Source organism: Gossypium hirsutum, chromosome A04 (assembly GCF_007990345.1).
Source record: "Gossypium hirsutum isolate 1008001.06 chromosome A04, Gossypium_hirsutum_v2.1, whole genome shotgun sequence".
NCBI classification, from domain to species: domain Eukaryota; kingdom Viridiplantae; phylum Streptophyta; class Magnoliopsida; order Malvales; family Malvaceae; genus Gossypium; species Gossypium hirsutum.
The window spans coordinates 88,187,703-88,212,549 of record NC_053427.1 but is presented as its reverse complement, the minus strand read 5'-3'; the positions used below and the strand labels follow the sequence as shown (position 1 = coordinate 88,212,549).

Sequence of the window (24,847 nt, the reverse complement as noted above, 5' to 3'; positions counted from 1 at the left end):
AATAAAACATTTTTGTAGGGATTAAATTGATTTATTTAATAATAAAAAGACTAATTTAATCTAATCTTTATAATATAGGTACCTCTCAAATACTTTAACCATATAATATATCACAAATTTCATCCAATCTTTCTAGTAAAATGTTAGAAACTCTTGATAAAGGTCAAGATTTGGCCAAAACAAAAATCTCCACTGATTTCTATGGAAATCTGCCATTTTCGATAATTTTGAGCTCAACAGAATAACTAGATAACTAATGTTAAAAATTGAAGTATCTAATAGAATAACTAGACAGCTACACGTAGTGTGTCATGTGTACTTTACTCTAATATACATAGACCAGTTTTTAACAATAGAAATAGATGAAATTATTAGCAGAATGACTAATTTGCTCTTTGATTAACTCCTAATACAAAAGCGTTTATGATATTTTTATCCCAATTAACGGAAGTTAAAAGGAAAAATAGCAAAATAAAATAAAATCGAATTTCCATAGATGAATAAAAAAAAAGCTTACTAATAATTAAGTGATTATTAGTGTAATTTACCTTTTAATGTTCTTATTTAAAAATTAAAATTAAATTGATAATAAATATAAATTAACAGTTGATTTTAATTTTTTTTTAAATCAGACCAGAGACTAAATTTCAAATGCCTGAAGAATACAGGGACCGAGGTCAAAATTAGACCAAAATGAAAATCCCCGATGGTTTCTCCACCATGCCGCCATTTTCGATCATTTTTTGCTCAAACAAATCATCTCCGCAACTTCTTTTTCCCTCCATATTCAAAAACTCGATCCTCACGATTTCATGGCAGAAACCTTCGAACACGATCGACAATCTCTCGCCGTCGAGCCACGATCCGTTCATCGATTCCCCCTTTCAACATTTTTTGGGCAGTTCATATCCACCATTACCGTCGATCCTCGACATAGATCCTTAACGGTGGTGAACATTATTATTATTACTCTTGGATGATGATCTTAAGAACTCAGCCACCAGCTTCGAGAACGAAGAACAACTATCTTCGAGTAAGTTCCCGGGCTTATCGTACTCCACAATTTTCCCTGGCAAATTAAAAAAAGAAGAAGCATAAAACATAACTTTCTTTTTTTCAAGCAGATAAAAACAAAAGAAACAAATACCAATTCTGCGTGAGTTTTAGTTCGATTAATATATATATTGTTGAGTTTTAGTTCGATTAATATATATATTGTTGTCAATACAGAAATATATAGATTTAAACGCGATAAAACGTATTATTCTCCTATTTATGGGTTAGAAAGTAACTATATATAGTTTTAAAAATTATATAAAAAAATAGATATGATAAAAATCTATAATGAGGATATTAAAAAAATATTCTCTATTAAAAAAAGTTAAATTTAGCTATTAGTCCTATACTTTACACGAATGTTGTAGATTTAATATTTATATGTTAACTTTTAGTTCTTGTATTTTTTTAAATCAAACAGTTATTATTAATTTATTAAGTTAAGTTATGCTATTTTTAAAATTTGATATGTTAAATATATTATCATTTATATAATGTTATGCCAGCTTGTTATTTTCACCTAATATCTAATAAAAATTTAATTAATGAATTAATGACTGTTATTTGCATCAATACTGAAATTTTAAAATTCGAAAAGTATTAAGATTTAAAATGATCTAGTTGAATAATATGGACCAAATTTACAATTATATGCACAAACTACTAATTGAATTTAATCAAATGGATTTAACTATTACTATTTTAGTTAAAACTAATTTTTTTTAAAAAATTGAAAAGTACTATGACTAAAATTAATCAAAATAAAATATAATGACTAATAGCATAATTTAGAGTTTGCCATAAAAAAAACTAAACCGGCTTGTTCTGACCCGACCCAATCTCATATTATTATATAAAGTTCAAAGGTAAGATGGAAAAAATAATATTAATAGTTGACAAGTGTTTTATATAAGTATAATAAAATATTAAAAAAATAATTTTTTTTTTTTAAATGAGACAGGTGGCAATATGTAGAGGTTACTTGTGAAATAAAAAAAAATACACGGCCAATGTATCAGATATTAACCTTATTTTTATATATTTTAATTATACTTAAATTTTATAAGTTTTTCTTATCAAATACTCTTCCATATACAAGTCACATTGAATCAATGTATCGAGCCGAGTGAATCCCTAAACGAAAGTAAAACTATTTCTTCACCCACAATATTTAAACTTGAAACCTTACTCAAGTAGTATCAAACTCTTTACTAGGATTGAGCAAGAAAACGAAAATCAACACGAACCGAAGTGTTTGAATGGTTTATGAAATACAAGTTAAAAAATCACAATTACCCAAAAAACAAATCGAAACCTATTTTTATTTAATATATATTCAATTTTAATTTTTATAATATAAAAAATATTTTATATTTAAAATAGTCAAAGTAATTTGAAAAATTATAATTTTTAGAAATATTTATGAAAAATATTTTAAAATTTTGTCAAGTAATATTGAAAAGCTATAAAACAAAGTTAATTTTAATCAAAATAAGTCTAAAAATCCAAAATCAAACAATAACATGAAAAAATTGAGAAACGATTTAAGTCATAACGAATTATGATGAACAGTTCAAAAAATCTAAAAAAACCAACCTAACCGAAATGAAATCACTCCTACTCCTTCCCACTCATCCAAAAAAGAGTTGGTTATGAAGAAAGACTAAATTACCAAATAAAATTATCTAAATATGCATATATATTATAATATAGGCAATATTTTTTAAAGTCAAGTCGTCGGTGGATCAGTCACACCGGCCTAATTAAAAAAATATAAAAATTCAAAATAAAAAGAATGAAAAAGTCCAATTCAACCGACTTATACCGGTTCCGATCTAACCAATTCAAAGATACTCTTTGGACCGATAGTCGGTTCTTGGTCCAACTAATCCAACCGGCCAATTCGATCCGATTCAAACAACATTAAATATAGGCTTATGTCACAATTTTATCATTGAGCTATAATCATTTTCCTACTTTGGTTCTTTGTCCCAATTTACACAAAAAAAATCAATAAAAACATGACATGTGACACATTTTTATTGGACATGAAAACTTTTGAGGGTTAAAATGGGATTAAAACGATAGTTTTGGTACTAAAGTGGGATAAGAAAAGATACCAAAGTCGAAAAACGGAAATAGTTCCGGGACCAAATTTTAAATTTATGATAAAAAAGATTGAAACTTACCTTTATCAAGAACCAGAACCAAGTCATTGTCAATAACAGTTGGTATCCTATGTGCCACAGTGATGACAGTACATTTGCTTGTCTCTTCCCTTATTGTCTCTTGAATCACATTATCTGTTGCTGTATCAATGGAAGCTGTTGCTTCATCCAACACCAAGATTCTCCTTTTCTTTAGAAGAACCCTTGCTAAGCAAACAAGTTGCCTTTGTCCAACGCTCCAATTCTCTCCGTCTTCGGCCACTGCACGAATAACGTTATCCCGAAACTCGTCATTTTTCTCAAAATAATTCTGCCCAACACCCATTTTCCGATGTTATATCGGTCAAGTGTGCGGGGATATAGATACTTCCAAACAAAGACAAAATCAGAAATTTATTTTAGGAGGACCAAAGTGTAATTTTATTATTATACTAACATGTAATTGTGTAAAAATTTAAGGGACTAAATGGTAACTTTATCATGGAGCCAAGGCTACTGTCTGCCCTCTTTTGCCTTCGTCCTTGCTTCTAAACAAGGACGAAGTCAGAAAATTACTTTAGGGAGACCATAGATGAATTGTAAATTATTGGGGGGCCAAAGTAAAATTTTACGGTTATACTAAAATGTAATTGCATAAGATTTTAACGACTAAATGGTAAATATACCTTTTTTGGTCCCCTTTGGCTTGATATACATGAAAGAAACAAACCTTAAAAAAGAGTATAACGTATCCGTGTCGGATGCATACTCGTATTGACGCTCATGTTCGAGTTAACGTTTATACCTGGAGCATCGAGAAGCCTTTGATCCTGCCTCACTATGTCTGCAAGACGACACTTGTGAAGGACCTGTCATGAGTTTCTTTTCAGTGAAACCGGATAAATTCGAGAACCTTGAGTTTAGTTCGGTTGGTTTATTCAACCATCCTGATAGTCAGCCAGTTCTGGATTCGAACCTCAACATTTGTAACAATTTTTTCCTGAGTTTCTTTTGGCGAAAGCAGATAATTTGAGAGGTAAAGCAAGTTCGGGATTCGAATCCCAACATCCATAACCAGTTTTCTTGTATATATGTTATCAGAGAAACCAGGATATAACAGTTACCTCCCCGATATTCAGTAGGTTTGGGATTCGAATCCCAACATATGCAACCATTTTCCCTATGTCTTGATCCGTATAGTGAAACCGGATAATTTGAGAAGAACTCAGAGTTTAACTCAGTCGGTTTATTCAACCACCCCGATATGCAGCAAGTTCGGGATTCGAATCCCAACATCTGCAACCATTTTCCCTATGTCTTGATCCATATGCTGCTGCAAGGATCCAATGAAACCGGATAATTTGAGAAGAGCCCGGAGTTAAGCTAAGTTGGTTTATTCAACCACCCTGATATGCAGTAGGTTCGGGATTCGAATCCCAACATCCGTAACCATTTCTCCTGTATATATCGTCAGAGAAACCAGGATTTAACATTTACCTCCCAGATTTCTTGATCTGTATGCTGTTGCAAAGGATCCAGGTTGGTTCTTATGGTTCCTTGAAACAATGTTGGATCTTGTGGGATTATGCCCAGTCTAGACCTCAAGTCCTGCAAGCCAATGGTGGAAATATCGACTCCATCGATAATGATCCGTCCACCTGAAGGCTCGACCACCCTGAAAAGAGCTTGAATCAAAGTGGACTTTCCGCTTCCTGTTCTTCCAACAACTCCAATCTTCATTTCTCCAGGGAAAGTGCAAGTTATACCTTTAAGAACCACTGGGAGAGTTGGTTTGTATTGAACCTGAAGGTTTTCAAGTTCAATCGTTCCTTCCGTTGGCCACTCAGGTTTCGGTCTATGATCTTCGATCACTAAAGGAGCTTCGCTAGCAATGTTTGTAAATTGAAGAACTCTCTCAACAGATATCATTTTGTTTTCGACGTTACATAAGTTCCATATCACCCATGCCTGTAGTACATTCAAGTTCAAACCATAAGTGGCTGCCAATCCTGCCAAGCCTGATATATGACACAAAAACACGAAACAGGGTATTCAGCGTTAAGAAACTTCAAAAACAAAAAACAATAAACTATCAAGGCAGTAAGAAAAGGACTTACTGGGGTCGATAGTGGACCTTGGCAAGCTCACCAGGATGATTAACACCAGGAAGAAAACAAAATTGAAAAGAAAGTTGATTCTAACACACAGCCATTCCATTGTGCCGGAGTTATGGAATGCTACGCGAGAATAATCATCGATTAAGCTCAGGTTTTTCTCTATGAACCTGTCTTCCTGGTTGAAACATCGAATTGTTCCGGCCCCTGTGATGGATTCCGAGAAATGATGCAAGATTGGAGCCTTTCTGCTTCCAACCATCCTTGCTAGATCCCTAGCCGTTGTTATATAGTAGGTCTGCAGAAAATTATGGTTATATTAGTCATTGTTTTAGCAATTTCATTGGCAACATTTCGTATTTTGAGTAAATGGTACTCACCTGATACCAGAAAGAGATCCCAAGGATCGCGATGAAGAGAAGGAAGATCTGCCAGGCAACATGGGACATAAGGATAATGATGCTGAGCAACTGAATAAGAGCAAATGCGAGTCCGGCTAATCGGTAAGGAATGTCTGTATCTAATGTGCTTTGATCCGTTGAAGACTGTAATAACCAAAAAGAGAGTATGATGAGCTGACCATTAGGCAATATTATGAACTTTTTGTTGCAAACAAGAAACTAACCCTGTTGAGGATTCGACTTGAGGGTGTTGAGTCAAAGAACGAAATGGGTGCACGAAAAACTGATGTTATCATTCCGAGGAAGAGACGTTGAGCTGTTTCGATCGCAATAGTTGCCAACAAAACTGCCCTTCCCAGTATGAAGATAGAGCTTCCACCAGACAACATAACAAATATGCCTATTAACTGTTCTCTTGATACCTTGTGATTTTCCTCGGTTGCCCACGCGATCCAGTAATTGCTTCCTATTTGTAGTCCCTGAAAGAGAACTTGACATAAGAGAACGACCGGAACGAGAGCTCCCTTATAAGCTGCAGTAACAAAGGTCGAGTAAACACTCCATTTGACACGACCGGTTTCCGTTTTTTCTTCTTGACTCCGTTCGAAGAGCTTGCCAAAGCAAAGGGGATCTCCATATTTTTCTTCTATAACTTCAATTTGACTAATTTGACACGGTTTGGCAATCAAGGAATCATCATCTTGGGGAGGATTCATTTGGTCTAATGATTTCCTATGAGCATTCATTTGCCTAACAAGTTCACCATCGGAATCAGCAATCAACTCCTCGTATTTCCCTGACTGAACAACGAGACCATCTTTCATCACCTGCAAGAAAATGTGCAAAAAGGTAAAAACGAGACACTACGATCAGAGTACGAAACTACGAACTGTAAGAGCTTACCAGAACCAGGTCTGCTGCATCTAGAAATTCTAATTGGTGTGTGGCATAAATAACAGTCTTCTCGGACAACAATCCCTTTAGACATTTCTACAAACATGAGGAAACTTCATGTAAGAGTATGAATCTATGAACACCAAGTATCTTGCTTGAATAACAAGTAACAGTTCGAAAAAAGAGAGTTAGAGATGTTTATTACCTTGAACAAATGCGTTCCTGTATGAGCATCAACTGCACTAAAAGGGTCATCTAGGATATAAATATCGGAATCACTGTAAACAGCCCTTGCCAATTGAATCCTCTGCTTTTGGCCTCCACTTAAGTTCATTCCCCGTTCTCCGACAACACTCATATCTTTATTATCCCACATCTCAATATCTTGGTTCAAGGCACATGCTTCAAGAACACTTTCATAGAAAGCATCATCCATATCCTTCCCGAATAATATATTCTCTCTAATAGTGCCTGTTTGAACCCAAGGTCTTTGAGGAACATAAGCCTTTTTCCCATAAACCTTAATAACTGCACCAGAAATCCTAGGGATCTCACCTAGTATGCTACAAAGCAGGCTCGATTTACCTGAGCCAACGGAGCCACAAATGGCTATCTTGTAACCTTTCATTATCTTCATCTTCTCTGTGATTTTGATGGTTGGGTTCTTTAAGCTTTGGCTACTTGAGTCCCAAGCATATTCCCCTGCCTCGATTTCGACTGCAACACCAGATTCTTTTGGACCAGAGCTAGTAATGAACTTCCTTTGATCTTCTTCTCCAACGAACTCTTGAATTCGATCGAATGAGACTTTTGTCTGAGCAATCATGGAAATTAACTCCGGAAGGTTGTATATAGGTTCTTGTAGAATCCGAAAAGTTGCTAGAGCTGAAAGTACTGTCCCTGATGTTAATGGAGTTTCCAACAAAATGCAGACACCGAACGTGATGACTGACACGAGAGTTGGTGATGCCCAAAACAGAAACGCGACAGCCGAGCACGTATATAAGTACTTCTTAAGCCAGTTCCTCTCTGTTTCCCTAAGTTGAAGAAGCTTATTCAAGAACGTAGGCTCCCATGAATGAAGTTTCAAGACTCTCATGCTTTTTAGAGTCTCCGAAGTCACTTTTATCCTCGAATCCTTAGCTTCCATGATTTTGGAATGAAGCCTTTCTTGCCTATTAGCCAACGGAGTGTTGCTCACCATCACCAAAATAGTAGCAAAAACGGCAGCAACAGAAGGAGCCGCCCCGAGATTCCAGTAAAGTATTACCAAGGCTAGAAAGACTTGTATAGGTAACAACCAAACTCCATGAATGTACCAACAAAAGTCTCCAATCCTCTCAGCATCTACATTGATGAGATTAATGACTTTTCCATTGCTTGGACCAACAAACTTAGTTGATAAAGACTTTTTGTAAATCAACACCGTGAGAGCCGCACGAACCCTTATTCCGATCCTATGAGCACCGAAGTACCACAGCCGTTGAGTCAACGATTCCACAGTCTTCGAAAATAAGAAGATAAATGCAAGAACCAGTCCATATTGGTAGCTTGAACTATCATCCTTTTGTGTTAAGAAATTCACAAAGTTGCTTATAAGGAAAGGTCCAATATATGAAGCAATTGTATTAAGCCCTACAAAAAACAGTAAAATATAAGCATTACAATATGCTGTTGCATAGACAGTTTATGCAATGGATTTAAGAAGGGAAAATACCTGCAAAAACTGCATTGATAGCCAGAGACTTCCATACGGTACCAGTTATTGCTTTTGGCAATGAAGTGGATTTTGTTTTCTGTTTTCGAATCGATTCTTCGAGCAACAACGAAGCATTGTCTGCAGTTTCAGATTCTGGAACTGAAGGAACATGGTGCAATTCAAGTTTCTCGATTCGACCCTTTTCAAACAAAGGGTTTAGCCATTGAAATGTGAGTTGGCTCCATATACTAGCATTATTGAAACTACTATCATCATCATTCTCCTTACGAAGCAATAACGGACGTTCGAGTTCACCGTGAGACAAACGACGACAACAACACCGACAACAAAATAAAACCAACAAAGGCAAGGAAATAACATCGACAATGTTGGGTTCCGGCAACCGGTAAGGCAATTCTCTGAACCCCAACAAGCGAACAACATAAACAAGTACCGAAAACAAAACCAAACCGAACGAAAACACCCACCATAGGATCAAAACCAAAGGAGGCCGTGGTTTAAGTTCACTAAAACCTCTATTCATCCAATATATTAACACTAAACTAGCTAGAAACCAAGTGATAGCTAAACAAACACTTTTGGTAGGGACAATTCCATAATTCCAATAAATATAAAACCCAAAACCCAAATTTAAAACAAAGATTATAATACTAAACACAACAGTGACAACATTAAAAACTCTTAAATATCCCCTTGTTTTACCTTTTACATCATCATTATCACTATCATTTTCATGTCCTCTACGTTTCAATATATCTATAATAATCCATGCTAGTAAAGCAATAGCAAATGGTACATTTACAACTTCTAAAGAAGCCTCCATAAAAGCTTTAAAACAATACTATAATCCCCCCTACCCCCACCCCTTTACCACCCCAAACAAGAACCAATTTTAAAAAGAAAAAATACCCAATGCTTATAACCCAAAACTGATTCACTCACTGACATTAATGGCTGAAGATTTTGAAGAAAGCAGAGCACATCATTGGAGAGCAAAAGGTACTTTTGAAAGGACTGAAAATCAATAATAACGTGGCTGCTTTCAAATGGGGTTGGCGAATATGAGGAGGCTTTTTTTTGTAGTGCTTTACATATATAGTGCGATTCATTGTTTCAGTTGCATTTTTTTTCTATTTTTTTAATATATATATATAAATACAGAAAAACAACAAAAGAAAGCAGTCACCATCTGGGCAATGGAATCTCCCCTTATCCCAACTTTTTTTTTGTTAAATCAAATCCTAACTTTATTATTAAAATATTTATCGATATAGTTATCATATAAAAATATATCCATTTAGTAGCAATGTAATTAGGGTGAGTTTAGATGAGTAATACGTTTAATGTAAAATCAGCAGTGACGATAAGTTTAGATATTGTAATGATAGTATAGCCTAAGATAAAAAGCAAACTAAACAGACCACACTCTAACACTCATCTAAACTCACCCTTAAAAAATAACTTTGTAATGAATTTGAATTTAATAAATAATATTAACCGTATCAATATGAACAGAACATATAATAAGATTGTTAAATTTAAGATAAAAAATAATCATTTTAAATTAAAATCTTATTTTTAAATTTTACATAAAACCATAAAAAAGCAAAATAAAATAAAATAAAAATACAATTGGAAACAATATTTAAATTAAAACTCAATTGATAAATTAAATTTTTAAATAATAAAATTGATTAATTATTACTAAATCAAAATCAAACCCAATTCAATTAAAATTATAATAAGACTAATTTAAATACTACAATTCAAATGTCGATTGAGTCTTAACTCGATTGGCATGGGTATTATTGTCAACACAGGAGGACGTGAGTTCGACTACGTTGAAGCACATTATCCTTCTATTTATGGGTTGAGAGAGCTATGAGTAGTTATACGTGTTGTGTCAAAAAAACAGATATGACCAGAACTTATAATAAGATTATTCAAAAAAATTTTTAAATGCTACAAATTCAAATTGATCTTTTTCCGGATATTTATAAAAGAGTGTCTGCAAATTATTTTTTTACACTTGAGAACGAATATTTTCTTGGGACCAATAACTTTATACGGAAATTTTGGACCAACATATTTGAAAACAAGGTTTTTAAATAGTTAAACCTAAGTCTTCATGAAATTATGTCTTATTCATGTTAAAAATTTTTGTCTATTTTGTTGGCTAATGGAATGCCTTAAATTATGTCGACATTTCTAATTTTGTCTCTATCACCTACTCATTTTCACTAATTTTCACTTGGTCAATTTTAATTAATTTTAGGTGTAATATCGAATTTGACCCTTAATGTTTATATATTTTATCAGTTTAGCTCTTAATCTTTTAAACATAGTCAATTTTGACCATAAAAAAGAGTTAAATTGTTATTTTTTTAACCGAAATTTTGTCTAAAACGTTAAAATTTCAAACATGGCAATCCACAATTACTTCATTTTTTTTCTGAATGTTTTATAATTTTAAAATTATTTATTGATGTGACATATAAGACAAATAATATTGTTTTAGCATGAAATACACAAGAGCTGCCACACGGGTTGCTATGCAAACATCGTTATAAAAATAATGTTTTAGTAAAGTTTTCGTTTAGAAACAATGATTTCACTCTTTATGAAATGTTAATAGCCAAATTTAGCTAAAAAATCAAGGGTCAACTTGATAAAAAAAATGTAAACTTTAAGGGTTATATTTTTGTGAAAAATAAAATAAAATAAACACACAGATTTTACGTGGAAACCCTTTCGGGAAAAAGTCACAGGCAGAGGAGAAGAAAATTCACTATGTCGAATTCGAATTAATACAAGAGGAATAGACTATGTCTATTTATAGGCTTGTAAAGCCATATTCTAGGAAGACTGAAACACCTTATTCTAATCAATATGAAATAGATGAAATTTAATAAGGTTTAAAAAACCTTATTCTAAAATAAAATAAAAGAAGTGTAATTCTATATGGATTCTTCTTTTATTTTATTTTACCACTATATTTTATTTAAATAAGGATTCGGGTCACTTAATTCTAACAATCTCTACCTTGACACGAATTCTCAACGAACACGTTCTTCATCGCGAACTCTCAACGAACAAGCTCTCCACCTCTTCCATAAAACCCCTTAAGGGTTTAACTTCAACAATGAACACCAACCAAGTCTAAGCAATGCTCAAACTTGGTTATAGGAAGTGACTTAGTCATCATATCTGCAGGATTTTTATGAGTACTAATTTTACTCACAACAATATCACCAGGAGTAATAATATCACGAACAAAATGATACCGAACATCAATGTGTTTTGTTCTCTCATGAAACATTTGATCTTTTGTAAGAAATATGGCACTTTGACTGTCACAAAATACTGTGCTGATTTGAAGGTCTTCATTGAGTTCACTAAAGAGTCCCTTCAACCAAATAGCTTCTTTACAAGCCTCAGTAATCGCCATGTATTCAGTTTCAGTGGTAGACAAAGCGAATGTAGTTTGCAAAGTGCTTTCCAACTAATTGCACAACCTCCGATTGTAAAGACATAACCTGTGAGAGATTTTCTTCTATCAATGTCTCTAGCAAAATCAACACCAACATACCCAATTACTCCATCTCTAGTTCTTCCAAACTGTAAGCAAACATCAGTAGTACCTCATAAATATCTTAAAATCCACTGAACTACTTTCTAATGTTCTTTACCGGGATTCGCCATATATCTGCTAACTGCATGTGATAAATCTGGACGTGAACAAACCATAGCATACATAAGAGATCCCACTGCACTAGAGTATGGAACATGTGACATGTATTCAATCTCATCATCTGATTATGGAGACAAAGCCGATTAAAGTCTGAAATGGGCTGCTAAAGGAGTACTAACAGGCTTAGCACTCTGCATATTGAATCTGTAATGAACTTTCTCAATGTACCCCTTCTGACTTAGGTACAATTTTCTTGCTTTTCTATCTCTAATAATCTCCATACCAAGTATTTTCTTTGCTGGTCCTAAATCTTTCATCTTAAATTCTTCACTTAGTTGGTTTTAACCTTTCTTATCTCTCATTTATCTTTTGTTGCTATTAACATGTCATCAACAAAAAGAAGTAAATACACAAAAAAGCCATCACTGTTTTTCTTAAAAGTAAACACAACCGTCAAAACTACTTTTGAAATCATGAGAAGTCATAAAGGAATCAAACCTCTTGTACCACTGTCTTGGTGACTATTTCAAACCATAAAGGGATTTTTTTAGCAAACAAACATAGTCCTTTTTTTCTAACACTGTAAAACCCTCTAGTTGTTGCATGTAAATATCCTCTTCAAGTTCTCTATGCAAAGCTCAAACTCCAAATCATGCATGACCACAATACCAAGCAAAGCTTGAATCGAACATGTAAAAATTCAATTATGCCCTTTCCTAAAACAAAAACTTTATAGTTCAATCCCATAAAATTTGTAAATATTATATTTATACAATAACAATTTTATATTTTTAACTCTATCAAAAAATTATAATTTAAATTTGACCCCAAAAAAATTCTCGAATAATTTTAATTTAAACCCGAACCAAACCAAACATTATAATTTGAGCCGATTTTCAAAGTTTTTTTTTTCAAAATTCTTTTCCCTACACGATTTTTTAGAAAATTCAAAGTTGAATTGATTTAGAAAGTTAGAATTAGAAACGTGTTGGAAAGTTTTGATTTGCATTATTAATTTAAGCAAAAACAAGTTTAATTTCCCTACCATTATTGAATACACTGTGAAGCGCCACGTTAACTTTTTCCACGTTTTCTATTTCATAACTTTCCTATTCTCGTATAAAAAAAGGGTTAAAACTTATACTCTTTTTAAATTTACAATTTAGTCCTTATACTTTTATTTTTAGAATTTTAATCTCTTTACTTTTCAGATTTCAAAATTCATGTTTAATTATTACCGCTATTATATGTCACACCAACAAATTTAACAAAATAAAAATAATGATGTTAACAATTTGACCTAAATTTTGAATTCTAAAAGTAAAAAAGCTAAATTCTTAAAAATAAAAAAACAGGGATTAACTTCCGAAATTGAGAAGAGTATAATAGAATATGTTTTAAAACAACTTCTGCAAGTACAAAATTTGCTGAAAAACAATGAGTATTTATTTATGATTACTAAAAAAATAATATATCTATAGTAATGTTTTAAAAATCGGACCGAGAATCAATTAAATCACTATTTTACGGTCTATCGAACCAACATGAAAAATTAAAAAAATCATAACAAAAGACTAGCTTTAAATCGATTTAACTGAATTTTTATTGACTTAGTATTTGATTTTTTATGATACTAATTTATTATTTTTAAAATCGGACTAGGTTAATCAATCGAATCAATTGGATCATGAATTAATCGAGATATCATTTAGAATAAAAGATCAGATTGATCAAATCGATTAAACGTTTTACTATTTCTTTATATGTAAATTTGTTAATATTTTTACAATCAAATCAGATACTAAATTAATAAGATTATATTAGTAACCTAACCAATTCAGACCTTCCTGAAAACACTGATCTAATCCAATTCTAACATGGCCCACTGAGCATAGATTCCTGACGCCCACTGATAAGAGGGTACAGCGCATGCATGTATGTGGCGACATTTGCTTTATTTTTTTATCAACAAATAATGGGTATCTTTTTCGCTCCATCAAAGGATTTTTTGGCCGTTTGATCTTTTTCAAACCACTGGGGACCACATTTTGAGCCCACAAAAAAGGACTAGGGACCACCACATCAGATTCAGTCCCTCTCAAGCTCAATCTCGGTCTCGAGTGGAATTTGATAATATTAAAAAAAACAACATAATATATTAAAAAAATAAAATAAAATACGAACACATAAAATATTTAATTTTGTACAAAATTAATATAGATATAAAATATTTTTAAATAAAGCTAAATTAATCAAATATGCCAATAAAACATTAATTGACAAATAGGTCGACTTTTTAAAATTTTAAAGAAATAAATTATTTTTGTAAAGAAAATGTAAAAGCATATTCAGTTGAACAAATTTTTTTGTTAATATATTAAGAAAAATACATTTTTCGATAATTACAATAAAAGTAGACATGCTTTCACACTAATTGTGTAAATAACACACTTAACTAAATATATTTTCACACACTCTTTAAAAATAATATATTTTTAAAATTAAAAAAATCACGTGACTAATTATTTTTTCGACATATTCAACTAATTTAGCACTACGATAATATCCGAAAATAAACATATTTTGACACGTGAACGTTTCTTTTTATTTCAATTTATGTATTTTCCTGTCATATTAATATTTCAATAATTTTGTTGTCGAGCATTATCATTTACACGTCAGCTTTATTTTTAAAGGTTGTGTGACGTCATTATATTTGGATGATTTAGGTTATTGTTCTTGGACTAGCTCGAATCTTCCGAAAATTTTGTTTTACTATTTAAAAAAATATTTAAATTTGATTAAAAATATATTAAAATATTAATATAAAATATTTTTAATTTTTATTATTTCAAATAGTAAAACAGATCGATATAAGAATATAAATTTAAACCCTACCCAAAAAATACTCTATTCATGAATAAAGGGACATGATTATTCTACTCTTTTATATTTTTGTTTAAATCAGTGTGGATATCTTAAATTTAACACTTATTCTCATGTTAGGGTTTATTTTTTTATCTAAATTGGGCTTTGAATTTGGTAAATTTATATTGGGGTTTGAATTTTTTTTCAAGTTAGTCCCTGATATTTCCTTAAAAATTCTAATGTTTAAGCTTCAATGTAAGAACAATTGTCAAGTTCAGAGACTGATATTGATAAAAAAATTCAAGCCCTAATGTGATAATAATTCCTAAGTCAAGTTTAGGGCCTAACTTGGACAAAAAATAAAGTTTAAGCCCCAATGTGATAACAACTGCCAATTTCATAGCTTAACTTGGACAAAAAAAAAATTCAAATCTCAACGTGAGAATAGTTACTAAGTTTAAGTCTCAAATAATAGTTTAACCCTTATATTTTTATCAATATTGTTTGAATCGAACTGGATTAGCCAATTAGACTACGAATTAATTGGGATACTGATTTAAAAATAGACAAAAAATCAATTGGCCCATGAACTAGTTCAGGCCATTTGTACTGAAAATCAACAAACCATATATGTACAATTCCAAGTTTGACAAAGAAAGGTTAAAATGTAGTCCCTATATTTATCGAAAATTAGGAATTTAGTTCACATACTTGTATTTTCAAGTATTTAGTTCTTCTACTTTTCATATTTTAAAATTCAGGTCCAACTGTTAATATTATTATTATTTTGTTAAATTCAAGTTAACTACAATATCTTTTTTATAATTACATGACTACTAAGTAAGTAGATTTTTTTTTTAAAAAATTCAAAATGTTCCGAAAATCAATTTAACAAATAAAAAAATATTAACAGTTAGACCTGAACTTTGGAATCTAAAGAGTAGAAAGATTAAGCTCTTAGTAATACAAACATAGAGACTAAAATCCGAAAATTTGAAAATACAGGGACTATAGGCAAATTTTAACCAGAAAAGTGAGAGTGAGGTTGGGGAGAATGGCAGACATTTGCCTAATGGCAAAGGGAACATAACACATGGAGGCAAAGCAAAGGGAGTGTGGAGCTGTGTGTATTTCGTGGTTACCATGTGTTTTAAAATCCTTAATAGCTGGACTTACCTTTTTTATTTATTAGTACAAATAGCATTAGTTCTCACTTTTTCTTTTTCTTTTAAAAAAAAAACTTTTTTGATAAGATTCATGAATTTCTTCACTGTTGCAGATTTCTTTTTCCAACAACTTGACAAATGATTGGTTGTCTATTTTCGATATTCAGATTCGAGTTTTATCTATAAGATAAATTTAATTGTTAATGTTTTTCTTAGTTTTATTATTGCGATATTAAAAAAAAAACTACGATAGTTATGTAATTAAAAAATAATATTGTAAATAACTTAAATTTAACTTAAAAAAATTAGTATTAATAGTTAAGCTTGAATTTTGAAATTTAAAAAGTATAGAAACAAAATTTATGAAAATATAAGCACAAGGACTAAATTCCTAATTTTCAGAAAGTACAAGAGTATAATCATATTTTAACCAATTTTATAAGTGTTTAAATTTAATTTCACCATTATATTAGTTTATCTCTTCATAGATTTTAAAAGAAGTAACTAAAAATTTTATCATTTTGAAGAGAGTAAACTGCAATTTTACCATAAATTATTTTATAATTCCATTAATTTTAAAAGGGTCTAAAAAACAATATTTTATTTTTTTAGGGCTAAACCCCTGCTGCTCTTCCTAAATTTAAATATCATAATGTGGGGCTACCTCTAAATTTATTCTGATTTTAATTCGAATATATTTTAATTATTTTACAAATGGAGTGGATATAAAGGAATCTAAATAAAGGTATATAGTATCTTTTTATATTTTATATAACATTTTGATTTTTTTAAATAACTGAAAAATGATTTTTTTAAAAGGTTTAATGACAAATTTGACCACTAACGTTTACGTGTTTTGTCAAAATAGCTCTGATTGTATTTTTGAGTTTTTTTTGGTCATCAACCTCTGTTCTTTTTTTCAATCTGCTTTTTCTAACAGATTCAATGAAAGTATCGTTAAAAAAATTAGTGGGGATGATGTAGAATTTCATACGTGGAATATTTTTAATGAAATATAATTTATTATTTAGATAACCTAATAAGATAATTACAGGTGGAAAGTAATAAAATAAATACATAATACATTAAATTAAAAAAACAGCTCTTAATTTAAAGGAAATAAACATAATTATATAAAAAAAATTAATCCAGTAGAAAAACTTCTTAATAAACAAACATATGAAATATTGAAATATTGGTGGAGGTTTTGAAATAAAAAATTTACTCACACTTGATAGCCATGTAATTGAAAAAACGACATTGTAAATTTTCAAATCTGAAAAGTAGAGGGATTAAATTCTTAAAAATAAAAATACATAAGCTAAATTATAAATTTATGAAGAATACACAGACTTATGAATATTTTATCATTTTAAATTATTATTTTACTTTTGTAACCGATTTATTTTACCTTGATTGGCATTGACATTATTTCCAATGCAAGAGAATGTGGGTTCGAGTGCGCTTCAGCGCATTATCTTCCTACTTAAGGGATGTTAAAATATATATATATTCAAAAGCATAAAAATGTAACAACATATTTTATAATAAATATTAAAATTTATAATAATTTTAAAATTATAGCATAAATTTGTTTTGATTATTTAATATTCAAAATTGTATTTTATATTTAAAAATTATCACAATAAATATATTGTTAATTAAAAAAATTATTAAAATTTCAGCTCATGATACATGTTTGGATTCATAAGGTACCCACTTATCCATTGAGTGGTTTCTAATTTTTTTTAATTAATTAATTTTTTTTTTGTTCACTTTCTCACCGACAAAATTTTTGTCCATGTCAAAGTTAATAATTCAACTCTTTTTTTATTAATAAAATTAATTAATTAATTAATTAAGCTCTTTGATGGTGACGAAGGTTTTGTTTTTTTTTAAATATAAAATTATGGCTTTAAAATAATTAAAATGGCCAAGTGGCTTCACTTTTTATATACTAATCTTTTAGAGGATTGAAGTTTAATAATCCCAAAGGCATAAATGTTCAAAACGACAAATATCCATTGCTAGATCTATTAATCTAAATATTTATATCAGGTTGTCGATTAAGTCTTAACTCGATTGATATGTGTATTATTGTCTGAAGAAATTTAAGATATAAGACTATGAGATTTATGGATAGAGAAACAAATATTATTATTTCTGCTTAAAACCTCATTGAGCAATACAATTGATATATTTATGAGGTCAACCACTGACTATCTTTTCCTTAACAACTTAACCACTAGACGTACCAGACTAACAACTTGTAACTAACTATTCTCACATGCATCCATCTTCTCAACTGGTAAAACTCGAAGAAACTATCGAAACCGAGTAAAAAGAGTCAAAGAAAGTGGCTTGGTAAGAATGTCAGCAACCTCATCACAAACAGGTACTTCGCCAACAACAAGAGTCCCGGCAGCAATCTTTTCACAAACAAAGAACAAGTCAAGCTCCACATGCTTGAACTTGGAGTGAAGAACAGGATTGGCAGCAACTGCAACTGCACTAGAACTATCACACCAGATGGTAGGAGTATCAACAGAAGAGACTTGTAACTCCTGGAGCAAGGAGAGCAACCAAGTGACATCACTAGTAGCGGCGACAAGACTCCGGTATTCCGCTTCAACCATAGAACGAGAGACGACTTGCTGCCTCTTGGAACACCAAGAGACAGGCGAATGACCAAAATACACACAGTAGCCGGAGGTGGATCGACGATCATCAAAATCCAACCCCCAGTTTGCATCAGCGTACCCCACAAGAGACAACCGGGTAGAAGGACGAAACATAATACCATAACCAGGAGTACCACACAAATATCTCAATATCCGTTTCAAAGCTATCAGATGAACCGTAATAGGGCTGTGCATGAATTGACAAATACGATTAACAGTATAGGCAATATCAGGACGAGTAAGGACTACGTACTGCAAGGCACCCGCAAGACTCCGGTACTCAGTAGGATCACTCAACGGATCGCCATCACTCTTTGATAACCGTGAAGAACTGACCATAGGAGTAGGAATCGGTTTCACATTGGAAAGCGAACTACGAGCAAGAAGATCACGAATATATTTTGTTTGACATAAGTGCAGACTCCCAGAAGATGAGCGAGTAACCTCAACCCCAAGGAAATAATGTAAATTACCCATATCTTTAAGAGCAAACTCAGCATCTAACTGGTCAACAAAACTCGCGATAACAGACGAGTCACTTCCAGTGATAATTATATCATCAACATACACCAGGACATAGAGCACAGATTCAGACGTAATCCGAATGAAAAGAGAGGCATCAGACTTAGAAACGACAAACCCAATTGACACCAGGAACCGCTTGAGTTTATCAAACCAGGCTCGAGAAGCCTAACGAAGCCCATACAAAGCTTTATTCAATCGACAAGCAAACGGTTGCCCAGTAGAATCATACTGAACAAAACCGGGAGGCTGTTGCATGAACACCTCAGTATCCAGATCCCCGTTTAAGAAGACATTATTCACATCGACTTGACGAAGAGACCATCGTCTCGAAACTGCAATAGACAAAATGAGACGAATAGTAGTCGGTTTAACAACAGGCTAAATGTTTCCATAAAATCACAACCTGGTACTTGTGAACATCCCTTGGCAACCAAACGAGCCTTCCAACGACTAACAGACCCATCAGGATTTCGCTTAATCTTGAATAACCATTTACACCCGATCACCTTCCGGCCAGGAGGAGAAGACACGAGAACCCAAGTCGAATTCGCCAGAAGAGCATCAAATTCATCTTGAACGGCAACCTTCTAGACGGGATGAGCTAGAGCCTCACCAATAAAACAAGGCTCAAAATCAGCAGCTTCAGCTGTCAAAACCTTGGGTTTGAAAATTTCCACCTTCGATCGGACAACCATAGCATGTGTATTACCGGACGGACCACATGGTACTTGGGGCGTCATTAAAGGAAAGGAAGACAACGGACTCGCAGAAGGACTATCCCGTGAGTCGCCCAAATCAGCAGCACCAGACGGACCAGATATTAAGGGAGAATCAGAACCAGACTGCGTACCCACAAAATGAGCACCCACAGAATTAGACGCAAAGTCAGACACAGGATTTGATAAGGAAACATCAAGAGTAAGAGATGAATAGACAGGAGAAGTCGGAGGGTTAGACGGGAATAGTCGAACAATTAGAACATACGTAGCAATCTGCCCGGATTGATCCACAGTGGTCGGTGACAGAGGCAAAGACAAAAATCGATGCTCATCAAAAACAACACGACGTGAAACAACAACCTTTCCATCAGGAATGAGACAAAAATAACCCTTATGTTGAGAGCTGTAACCCAAAACCGTACAAGGTTGAGAATGAAAATCTAGTTTATGCTGTAAGAACGGATGTAGATATGGGAAGCAACAGCAACCAAAAACCCGGAGGTGATTGTATTAAGGAGCACACCCATACAGCTTTTGAAACGGTGACTGACCTTGAAGAACAGGAGTAGGCAGTCTATTAATAAGATGAACGGCACTGCTAAAGGCATAGCCCCAGTGTTTCAGAGGAAGATTAGCTTGAGCAAGTAACGTTAAGCCAGTTTCCACAATATGACGATGTTTACGTTCAGCAGCCCCATTCTGCTCAGAAGTGTGAGGGCACGAAAGGCGATGTAAAATCCCTTGATCAGCAAGAACGGAAGCAAAGGCACGAAATTCGCCGCCCCAATCACTTTGAAACTTCTTAATACGCTTCCCAAACTGAGTCGCTATCATTTGTTGAAACTGAAGAAAACAGTCTAATGCTTGAGACTTACGTTTGAGTAAATACACCCAGGTAAAACGACTACACATGTCCACAAAAAAAATGTAATACAGATTCCCTTCACAGGCAACAGATGCTGGACCCCACAAGTCAGAAACTACTAATTCAAACAATTCTATATACTCAGTACTAGAATTAGAAAATGGCAGTTTATGAGACTTGCCCTTCTGACATGCAACACAAACATTAGAAAGAGTCTTTGTATTAGAAACAATTCCACATTTATTTAAAACATCATTAACAACCCGGGCCGATGGATGACCAAGTCGATTATGCCAGAGAGTAAATGTGTCAGAAATCATCAGAGAGGCTGGACCATCAACATTATGAACCGCTACTACTGTGGAAGACAAGATAGGTGATGCGACCGAAAAATGATAGAGCCCATCACGAACTTAGCCCCGCAACAAAATTTCCTGCGTCTTGATGTCCTTAATGACACAATAAGTGGGGTGAAATTCAAAAAACACACTGTTGTCCTTAGCAAACTGTGAAACAGACAACAAATTCTTGCGAATACTCAGAACACACAATACATTAGTCAATCGTAAGAGCTTGGAATTGGTAGAAATAACCGTATTTCCAACAGATAAAATTTAGTTGGGACCCCATTGCCCATTAAAAGTTCCGATGTACCTGAATAAGGATTAGAAGCATTCAAATTGGCAGCGTTTTGGCAAACATGATGAGACGCACCGGAGTCAAGGTACCGGGATGAAGACCCAACTTGAGTAGGCACATATGGGGCAACACTCCCAAAACTCGAGTCGTATTGAGACGAGTCAGAAAAATCTGAAGCACGAAAATTGGGAATACGAGGCAAGCCTATGTTCTGAAAATCATCAATATCAAAAACCCGAGCACGTGGTTTTGTAGTCCACAGGACCTCCGGTGCAGCAGTCGAACCACCCACAAAATTCGAGACAGGAGATCCAGGAGACTGTTGGGACACAGGTTGAGGACCGCGCATGAAACCAGGTTGCTGATCGGGTGGCCTAGTCATACGGCATGCTAGAATTGGCCTAGGAGCAGTAGCACAAAATTGGGCCTCGTGGCCCCCAACAGGCCTGCTAGGGCGAGTATAAGGCCCAAGCGCATGGAATCGGGGCACATAAGAACCCCCAATGCAGTCCAATTTGTAAATCAGCCCAATTGGGCTGTGAATAACCACCAGTAGAAGGCTGCCAGACCCACTGTCCTCCTGCAACATTGTGCATCGTAGAATATCCACGTGGACGAGCAGGACCACCACCGGCCAAAGCTCCGGCATCAGAACCCCCGTAATCTCTGTCAAACTGATAATAACACCTCTGTGCAACATGACCCAGGCGATTACAGATCTGACACTGGACCCTCGATCGGTAGCCACGACCACCGCGAGATCCAGTCGACGATCGGCCCCCACGCACAACTCGCGAGTCATAATCCACAGTCGTAGGAGCTTCAACAACATTTGCCACCATCGAAAGATCACGCGCAGCCCTCGTTTGCTGACTTTCAAAAGCCATAAAGACATCGACTAATATCTGAAACGTTAATGGCTCCGACGAGACCGAAATGAACATGAAAACAGAGTCAAACTCAGGAGGAAGACCACCAAAAAGGACCTCTACTTTTTCCGCCTCAGACACAGTCGAGCCCGACGCCTCAAGGAGAGCACAAAGAGTTCTGATCTTCGAAACATACTCTTTGACCGTGGATCCTCCTTTCCGAACAGCATGAAGATCATGCCGGATCTGAGACACTTTCTCAATGGAAGTCGCTGCAAATAAATGACTCGCAGCACTCCAAATATCACAGGCAGTTTTAGTTGAAATAAAATAAGAAAGGAGAGAGGAATTAACCGTGGAGAAGAGCCACGATGCAAGCAATTTATCCTGCTGTGTAAACAGAATTGCGTCGGGATTCGGGGCAATGGTGCCATCAGGCAGGGTCACCACCTTCGGCGGAGCAGTCACAGAGCCATCCAAGAAACCTTGGAGGTCATAACCCTTAACAATGAGGCGAACCTGAAATTGCCACTGAACAAAGTTTGTTTCATCCAATTTCACGGTGTCATAGCGAGAAAAACTATGAACCAGTCGAGAATTGGAGAAGAAAGCAGAGGAAGCACCACCAGGCGGAGAGTCAACGGACGGATCCATGCGCACGGAGCAAAGAACAACCACCAGGAACTAGGCGACTGATACCATGAAGAAATCTAAGATATAAGACTATGAGATTTATGGATAGAGAAACAAATATTATGATTTCTGCTTAAAACCTTCTTGAGCAATACAATTGATATATTTATAGAGGTCAACCACTGACTATCTTTTCCTTAACAACTTAACCACTAGACGTACCAGACTAACAACTTGTAATTAACTATTCTCACATTGTCAATGCAAGAGGACACGGGTTTGAGCTTGCTGAAGCTTATTATTCTCCTATTTATAGGTTAGGAGGGACTATGATTAGTTTTAAATATTGTGTCCATAAAAACATATATTATCAAAAATTATAATGAAATTGTTCAAAAAAATATTTATATCGTGTTTATGATGTTTTATATTTACTTAAAATTTAATATATTCCGTAATTTTGAGATGATCCATTTATATTCTCCAATGTTTAATTTAGTGCCTAAACTATCAATATACGTATTATTATGGCACTTGAAATTAACACCCTTAGTAAATACTAAATCAACCAATGAAAATATGACACGTGGAAATATAACGTTATTTGAAAAGATAAATAAAGCAATAAATATAATTTAATTAAAAAACAACATTATACACCTATAATAATTGAGATTTAAATATTTTTAAATTTTTAAAAGATAAAATTTAAAATATACTATTGATAACATTAATTAATGAGATTTAGATAATATTTTTAATAAAATTTGAAAATAAAATTTATTTTATTAAATATTATTTTTTATTAATAAAAAAAAAATTACGTAAAATTATAATATTTTATTTAAATTATATCTTATTAAAATTTATAATTTTTATTTCACTTCGAAATAAAATTAAACTTCGAGACAAAAAGTTGTTATAAAAAACTATTCAATGAAAATATACTTTATTATTTATAATCATTGATGTTGCAAAAGACATTTTTTTATAAAATGTAAAAATCAAAACATTAAAAAATTTATAATGAATATTATTATAAAATAAATTTTTATAATTTTAATAAACTATTTATAGATTTTAAAAAATAAAAATAAAACATTATATATGAAATGGATGAACACACAATGTCGACACACTAGCATTGTGAAAGATGCATATATATATACATATATATAATGAACTGTAATTTTCACCATTTGTGAATCTTGAGATTCACTCATTCATGGCGGAACAGGACCACTGCTTTCATAAACTACTCTACTTTCTGTTTCACACATTACATCAACGTGCATTTAGGGTTAAATCATTATTGGAGTACTGAATTTGATAATTATTTTTAAATTAGGATTTGAATTTATTTTTTATTTAAATTTGGCCTTAAACTAAATAATTGTTGTTACACTAAAGTTTAAATTAGGCAGCTGTTCTTACATCAGGGTTTGAATTTTTTTTTGTCCAAGTTAGTGATTGAATTTAACAATCATTCTTACATTAAGCCGAACTTAGGACAAAAAATATTTAAGCCTCAATGTGGCAATAATTGTTGAATTTAAAACCTAATTTGAAAGAAAAAGAGTTCAAAGTCCTAATAAGTAAACAAAGAGCTTAAGTTGCCAGAAAAAATTACCAATATTTAGGCCCAAAAAGGGACTTAACCCTTAGAGAGCTACCCACATTTTTTTGGAAATACCAATGCTGTCCTTTCGAGCTTTCCAAATCATTTTGTGTTTTTTTTTAGGATAAACTATATTAATAGTCACTCGACTATTAGTAATTTTTTTTAATCATCTAACTACTCAATTGTCCATTTTGGTCACTAGTTGACTAATGTTAACAACTTTTAAAATTGACATAAT

General features: G+C 33.1%; 1 protein-coding gene across 2 annotated transcripts; it reads right to left on the bottom strand.

Annotated features, from left to right (window-relative positions):
- Positions 1-595: 595 nt before the first annotated feature.
- LOC107933383 (putative ABC transporter C family member 15) lies at positions 596-9,437 on the bottom strand. 2 transcript variants are annotated; one of them, XM_016865584.2, is made up of 10 exons: positions 8,330-9,437; positions 6,818-8,247; positions 6,622-6,708; positions 5,943-6,545; positions 5,698-5,862; positions 5,321-5,615; positions 4,701-5,221; positions 4,009-4,072; positions 3,246-3,485; positions 596-1,069 (listed from the first exon to the last, which is right to left on the bottom strand). In XM_016865584.2, the coding sequence occupies exons 1-10, from the start codon at positions 9,153-9,155 to the stop codon at positions 942-944; spliced, it is 4,359 nt and encodes a 1,452-aa protein (XP_016721073.2). In that variant the 5' UTR covers positions 9,156-9,437; the 3' UTR covers positions 596-941. The 2 variants fall into 2 exon arrangements, with proteins under 2 accessions (XP_016721073.2, XP_016721074.2); XM_016865585.2 differs by lacking the exon at positions 596-1,069 and having other exon boundaries at positions 3,350-3,485; positions 3,890-4,072.
- Between the last annotated feature and the right edge of the window lie 15,410 nt (positions 9,438-24,847).